Source organism: Cyphomyrmex costatus, unplaced genomic scaffold (genome assembly GCF_001594065.2).
Source record: "Cyphomyrmex costatus isolate MS0001 unplaced genomic scaffold, Ccosl1.0 scaffold406, whole genome shotgun sequence".
NCBI classification, from domain to species: domain Eukaryota; kingdom Metazoa; phylum Arthropoda; class Insecta; order Hymenoptera; family Formicidae; genus Cyphomyrmex; species Cyphomyrmex costatus.
Window position 1 is genome coordinate 44,822 of NW_017278274.1, and position 6,980 is coordinate 51,801.

At 51.2% G+C, this 6,980-nt stretch overlaps 3 protein-coding genes across 3 annotated transcripts in view; all 3 read left to right on the forward strand.

The window, feature by feature from the left end:
• The window catches only part of LOC108777069 (uncharacterized), a 2,910-nt gene extending 807 nt beyond the window's left edge, over positions 1 to 2,103 (forward strand). Inside the window, exons 3-4 of the mRNA XM_018543864.1 lie at positions 707 to 1,146; positions 1,215 to 2,103. Of these exons, the coding sequence (XP_018399366.1) occupies positions 707 to 1,146; positions 1,215 to 2,103 (1,329 nt within the window). The remainder of the gene's footprint in view (positions 1 to 706; positions 1,147 to 1,214) is intronic.
• A 98-nt stretch (positions 2,104 to 2,201) lies between these two features.
• On the forward strand, positions 2,202 to 3,674 carry LOC108777070 (uncharacterized). The gene has a single exon (XM_018543866.1). It carries the CDS (start codon positions 2,202 to 2,204, stop codon positions 3,672 to 3,674), a length of 1,473 nt encoding a protein of 490 aa, XP_018399368.1.
• Positions 3,675 to 3,885: 211 nt separating this feature from the next.
• On the forward strand, positions 3,886 to 5,169 carry LOC108777071 (uncharacterized). The gene has a single exon (XM_018543867.1). It carries the CDS (start codon positions 3,886 to 3,888, stop codon positions 5,167 to 5,169), a length of 1,284 nt encoding a protein of 427 aa, XP_018399369.1.
• The last annotated feature ends 1,811 nt before the right edge of the window (positions 5,170 to 6,980 follow it).

A 6,980-nucleotide genomic window follows, 5' to 3' on the forward strand; every position in this document is an offset into this window, starting at 1 on the left:
TTGTTCGAAATTGAGCTTGTAATTCGAACTATAGTTTCGCGAGTCAAATCTAGCGCGGCGCAGCCTATGTCTCGGCGCAGCCTCTCACGCACCAATGAGTGAAGTCTGCGATAAGAAATCGTAAGCGCTAGCATAACCAACCAGCGCATCAAGTGCCGATGTACCGGACCAATCGAGGGGCGCCAACTCGGCGGTCACCTCAAAAGGAATAACAAAATAAAAAGCGATCTAGAAATTTCTTTTGTGAGATAATATTCATATTAATTTCCGCCGGTAAACCGATCGAAGTTTCCAGACCGCTTTCTAACTATAAACCACCGTCTTTTTCGAATGCGGCACGTAGTCTTGAAAAAGTTGGAGTCAACTCAGCGTCGTTGCGTTTCTGAAAGTACGGGAAGTAGCCAATGCGTTATTTTCGTAAGTGTCGTCTAGAAAAGTTAAAGTTAATTAAATTCGCGTCTTTATTGTATCTTGCAGTAATTGTTAATTTCAATTTGTTAAGAAATAAAAGGTGACTTCTGTTAAACTTATCGCGTCGATTATTAGTGCTGTTTTTATTCCCGTTCTTTCCTCTTGAAATCGGAAACCTTTCCGAACATTTCTGGTCCTTTGAGCCGGATTTCTTACCCGGCGCGCGTACAGCCACATTACGAGGTAATCCTTGCGAGTAAGCTGGATACGGAGTGTAGTGAAGTTACCTGTGTAGTTACCTGTGAAGAAGTACAATATGAGTATGGATCATGAAGCTCTCATACGACGACAAGTCGAATTGCAATCTCGCATCGCGAGGACGATCGACAATCTCAAAAAAAGCGGTATGGCCAACATTACGATCGATGCAATCGATAATCGCCTGTTACGGCTAGACAGTTGCTGGGCTAAGTTCGAGCAGCAGCACGACGAATTGAGCTCCAAGTACTGGGACCTCCTACAAGCTCACGATTATTGGAACAACGACTTTGTCAGTCAGGTCGAGGAGACATACCTGCAACAGCGTATTCAGCTCATGACGATGAGGCGATCCTTGTCCGCGGCTGAGAATCCCGGCAGTTCCAGTCAAGTCGAGGTGAGATCGTCCGTGCCGCTAGCTACTTCACGTTCACGCACTACACTACCACGCATCCAACTGCCGCGCTTCTCCGGCAAGTACGAGGATTGGCCAGCATTCCGAGGTCTTTTCCTGTCCATTGTGCACGGCGATCCATCCACGACAGATATGGAAAAGCTGCACTATCTTGTCTGGAGAAGGAGGCCGCTAGATTAATCAAGAATTTGCCAACCACCGCTGAGAATTACACACGAGCATGGACCGCGCTCCAAGAATACTACGAGAATAAGCGTCTGTTAGTGCGATCCTGCATAGCTAATTTCTCAGCGCTGCAAAAAATGAAAAATGAGTCGGCCGCCGAATTACGTAAAATATTCCATTGTGTGACCGATGTTCATGGCACGCTGGAGAGTGTTGGGCGTCCGGTTTCGAGCAGTGAGGACTTCTTCGTTCATTTCATAGTGGAACTTATGGATTCCCGGTCGCGGCGCGAATGGGAAACTTCCCTTAGCGGTACCGCGGAGCCGCCATCTTACTCCACCTTGAGGACCTTTCTAGAACAGAGGCTGCGGATATTGGAGGCTGTACACCCTGGAAAATCGGACAGCGGATCCGGTAAGCTCAATGCTGAGAAGGGCAAGCCAGCGCATACACACCATGCCAAGAAGCCGGAAACTAGGAAGTGTCGCTGCTCACTGTGCCAAGCGGAGCACTCCTTGATGCTGTGTGAGGTCTTCAAAGGGAAGTCGCCCTCGGAGAGGGTGCAGCACGTGCGAGAGAGCCATCTCTGTAACAACTGTCTCGGCCAGCACAAGGTTAGTGATTGTCCATCGAAGAGATCGTGTGCCGCTTGCGGAGAGCGGCATCATTCCATGTTGCATGACGCTCATCGCGATTGTGAGGGTGCCACGACGTCACTCGTGGCAAGCCAGTCGCCCAGTGGGCCAACCGTTCTCCTCGCTACGGCCGTGATCCGCGTGGTTGATAGGTTCGGCGTCCGGCACACCGCGCGAGCTCTCATCGACCAAGGCTCTGAAACGTCGCTCAGAAGCTGAAATTGATGCGCTCTCGTGCCTCCATTGCTATCTTCGGAGTTGGCGGTCAGCAGACGGCGATCGCCCGCGGCCGAGTTTCTCTCGAGTTTACATCCAGGATGGACGGACCTTCGATGATGACGTCCGCGCTAATCTTGCCTCGCCTCACTATTTACGCGGGCGGCGGTGGGATGAGTGCTCGTGACTGGCCGCACCTGCGCGGATTGGAGCTGGCCGATCCGGATTTCCTCGCGACGGACCCGATTGAGATACTCCTCGGCGCCGACGTGCATGCGGTTATTATCCGCGACGGTATAAAGAGAGGCCGTCCTTGCGAGCCTGTGGGGCAGAACACAGCGTTAGGATGGATAATCTCAGGAGCAGCCGATGCTCATATTAAAAGTCAGTACGTACATACGCATCAGTGCACTATAGGTGATGATCTTTCGATGATGGTCAGACGTTTCTGGGAGCAGGAAGAACTCCCTGTTACCGCTGCTCCATTGACGCCGGAAGAGCGGGAGTGTGAGGACCTCTTCAATCGCACGCACATCCGACTGCCTGACGGGCGGTATATGGTTCGCCTTCCAGTCACTGGACTACTTCCTGACTTCTCCAATTCACGGCAGACGGCAGCCCGGGTGCTGGCGCATGTTGAACGGCGGCTCGAGCGAGACTCGACAACGCGCACTCTTTATTGCGACTTCATGCGCCAATACGAGGACCTGGGACACATGTCAATGGCAGAGGCTCCGACTAGTCGCACTTCAAGGCGAACTTGTTATCTACCGCACCACGACGTGTTGCGGGCAGAAAGCTCATCCACCAAACTAAGAGTCGTATTCAACGGCTCGTCAACTATTGCCTCTGGTCAGTCGTTGAACGATTACCTCTATCCAGGACCGAATTTACTGCCTTCGCTGGCTGACGTCCTTCTCCGATGGCGTCTGCACAAGTACGTCCTTGCCGCAGACGTTGAGAAGATGTTCCGACAGATTCAAGTCCACCCCGAGGATCGCGATCTGCAACGTATCTTGTGGCGTCATGATGAGGCCGATAAAATTAGGGATTATCAGCTCAATACAGTTACTTACGGTCTGGCGTGCGCCCCTTTCCTAGCTATGCGAACGTTGCGGCAGCTGGCCGACGACGAGGAGAATCATCAACCATTGGGAGCTGCCATCTTGCGCCGAGATGTCTACATGGATGACATCCTCACTGGCGCCGCCAACTACCAGGAGGCGAAAGAGATCCAGCGGCAGCTTTCACTTCTCTGCTCGGCGGGCGGGTTCCCTCTCAAGAAGTGGTCAGCCAACAACATCTACCTGCTGGAGTACGTCCCAAAGGAGGATAGGCTGCAGAGAGACTCCCTCTCCTGGCTTCTTCCAGAGAGCCATTCGACGCTCGGGTTGCGGTGGCACCCTTCTCGCGACCACTTTTCAGTCGTTTGCAGGGCTGTTTCGGACTCGACTCCTACCAAGCGATCTGTCTTGTCTCAAGCAGCTCAACTGTTCGATCCGCTTGGATGGCTAGCCCGGATGGGCGAAGATCCTCATCCAGACCACGTGGCTTCAAGGACTCGAGTGGGATGATCCGTTGACAGATGCAGAGGCTAAACTCTGGCGAGCTTTCCAGGAGGAGCTCCCTCTTCTAAGTCAAATACACGTGCCTCGATGGCTGCAGAATGAATCTTCCCACGATGGCCAGGAGATTCACGAATTCTGCGATGCTTCGGAGCACGCTTACGCGGCTGTAGTGTATCTGCGCACGTTAACACCGGAGAAGGTGGCAATCTCATTAGTGATGGCAAAAACCAAGGTGGCTCCCTTGAAGCAGGTGTCCTTGCCTCGTCTGGAACTCTCTGGTGCGGCATTGCTCGCTCGACTTGTTTGCCATGTACAGTCGGTGCTTGGGCTGCACAATGTTCCTACCTATCTTTGGACAGATTCCACAGTGACACTGGGCTGGATTCATGGACATCCGTCACGCTGGAAGACGTACGTCGCTAATCGCGTTGCCGAGATCCAGAGAATGGTGCCTGACGCCCATTGGCGTCACTTGCCAGATCGTGAAAACCCTGCTGATTGCGCCTCTCGGGGAATACTCCCGAGCGACCTGGTTTATCATCCGCTGTGGTGGCGGGGCCCTCCATGGCTTTCTTCAGATCACGAGTCATGGCCTTCCTCAGTTCAACCCGTCGAGCGAGACTTGCCAGAGACTCGCGTCAAGTGCAATGTTCTGAAGCTGCCTGACGAGGCGCCGCTGCTAACTCGTTTCTCAACCTTGAACCGGCTAGTGCGAGTGGTGGCCTGGTGCCGTCGCTGGTTGCGAGTCATCCGTCTGCTTCCGGACGAAACTCCTGGGAGGGACCGGTTGCTATCGGTGAAGGAGATGGACGAGGCCCGTCACGCCCTAATCCATTTAACGCAGGTTACCTGGTGGAGGAAAGAAATTGACAACATTAAAGAAAATCAACCGCTACCCAGAGGGTGCGTACTCACCAAATTAAGCCCCTTTGTGGATGAGCTGGAAGTGCTTCGGGTCGGGGGACGTATCAAGTACGCACTGCTGGCCTATGACGAGAAACATCCAATGATTCTTCCGAGCGAGTCTCATTTCGCCAAACTCGTCATCGAAGCTTGTCATCGAGGTACTCTTCATGGTGGAGTTCAGGCCACGCTGGGATTGATACGGCAGCATTATTGGATTCCTCGCGGCAGGGCTCTAGTCAAGAGCCTCATTCACCGTTGCGTACCTTGCTTGCGATGGCGGGCGGCGCCCTCTCTTCAAATCATGGGGGATCTACCGAGACAAAGAGTTACTCCAGCACGCCCTTTCTTGAACACGGGCGTCGACTACGCTGGTCCTGTGATGCTGCGGACGACCAAGGGACGAGGACAGAAGGCGTACAAGGCCTTCGTGGCTGTGTTCGTTTGCATGAGCTCTCGGGCTGTGCACCTTGAAATTGTTTCAGATTACAGTTCCGAAGCTTTCTTGGCTGCCTTACGACGCTTTGTGTCGAGACGCGGCTTGTGTCACACCATCTACAGCGACTACGGCACTAATTTTGTAGGAGTTGACAGATAGCTTAGAGCTATGTTTGCACCCAGCAGCTTAGAAGGAAAATCGCCGATGGCCTCGCGTCCCTCAAGATACAGTGGCGCTTCAACCCTCCCGCTGCGCCTCACTTTGGAGGCTTATGGGAGGTCGCCGTGAAATCCATGAAGCATCACTTGCGGCGAGTGTTGGGAGAATCTACGCTGACTTACGAGGAGATGGCTACCCTTCTTGCGCAGATTGAGGTATGCCTTAACTCAAGGCCACTCCAGGCGTTAACGGACGACCCGGAGGATCTTGCTGCGTTGACGCCAGGCCACTTTCTTATCGGGTCAGCTATCAACGCCGTGCCGGAGCAGTCTCTTTTGGAGGTTCCTATGAATCGTCTGGGGAGATGGCAGTTGATACAGAGAATGCGGGATCAGCTATGGGACAGATGGTCCAAGGAGTACTTACATGCTCTCAATCACAGACCTAAGTGGTGGAACAGCAACGCTTCATTCCAAGTAGGACGCTTGTGCTTGCTGCGTAACGAGGCTGCACCGCCGACGAGATGGCCGCTAGCTCGGATCGTTAGGATCCACCCAGGAGACGACGGGAACATCAGGGTAGTAACTGTACGCACCGCCACATCTGAATTAGTGCGTCCAGTGGCGAAGCTCGTGCTCCTCCCCGTTAGCGATATCCGCGAAAGCGACAAGGCGGAAGCAAATGCGGAACCATGATGTCGACGGGTGATTCATCATAAGTATATAAGAAAGTTTATTGTATTAGTCTATTGTACATCTTTCGGTAAGATTATGTATCCTAACCTCTTACCTGTCGACTTTTCAATCTTCACAAAAAAAAAAAATTGCTTCATGTTCACCTACCTCTAGACGCACAAGTAGAGCTCACCTCTTGTCTGCGAAAGCGCACTATTATTGATCTTCGATCAATTCACGTATTTTTCCTTCCATTCATCACTTAATTCACTCACTGTTGTCACGTCGCCGTGTGTACAATGCATTCGAATTCTCTATCACTTCACTGTCATTTAGTAATTTACTGCGTGGTTCGTCGCGTTATCGCGTTGTCGCGCCACCTCGATTAATCGCGATGCGCGTCGTCACTAATTGTGAGTCCGTGTTAAATCTCAATGAGAATTATTCTGATTATTCAAGAGTTATGCCTTACTGAAAGATTGATGTAAGCGATGTATAAAAATTGTTAGTAATTATTGGTAGCGCTCATATCGTTGGTGCACCAACGAGGCGGGCGGAATGTTCGAAATTGAGCTTGTAATTCGAACTATAGTTTCGCGAGTCAAATCTAGCACGGCGCAGCCTATATCTCGGCGCAGCCTCTCACGCACCAATGAGTGAAGTCTGCGATAAGAAAGCGTAAGCGCTAGCATAACCAACCAGCGCATCAAGTGCCGATGTACCGGACCAATCGAGGGGCGCCAACTCGGCGGTCACCTCAAAAGGAATAACAAAATAAAAAGCGATCTAGAAATTTCTTTTGTGAGATAATATTCATATTAATTTCCGCCGGTAAACCGATCGAAGTTTCCAGACCGCTTTCTAACTATAAACCACCGTCTTTTTCGAATGCGGCACGTAGTCTTAAAAAAGTTGGAGTCAACTCAGCGTCGTTGCGTTTCTGAAAGTGCGGGAAGTAGCCAATGCGTTATTTTCGTAAGTGTCGTCTAGAAAAGTTAAAGTCAATTAAATTCGCGTCTTTATTGTAACTTGCAGTAATTGTTAATTTCAATTTATTAAGAAATAAAAAGTGACTTCTGTTAAACTTATCGCGTCGATTATTAGTGCTGTTCGTATTCCCGTTCTTTCCTCTTGAAA

Excerpts from the sequence above, each read along its gene's own strand:
- LOC108777071 (XM_018543867.1), top strand. The coding sequence starts at position 3,886 with ATGGCAAAAACCAAGGTGGCTCCCTTGAAGCAGGTGTCCTTGCCTCGT.
- LOC108777070 (XM_018543866.1), top strand. The coding sequence starts at position 2,202 with ATGGACGGACCTTCGATGATGACGTCCGCGCTAATCTTGCCTCGCCTC.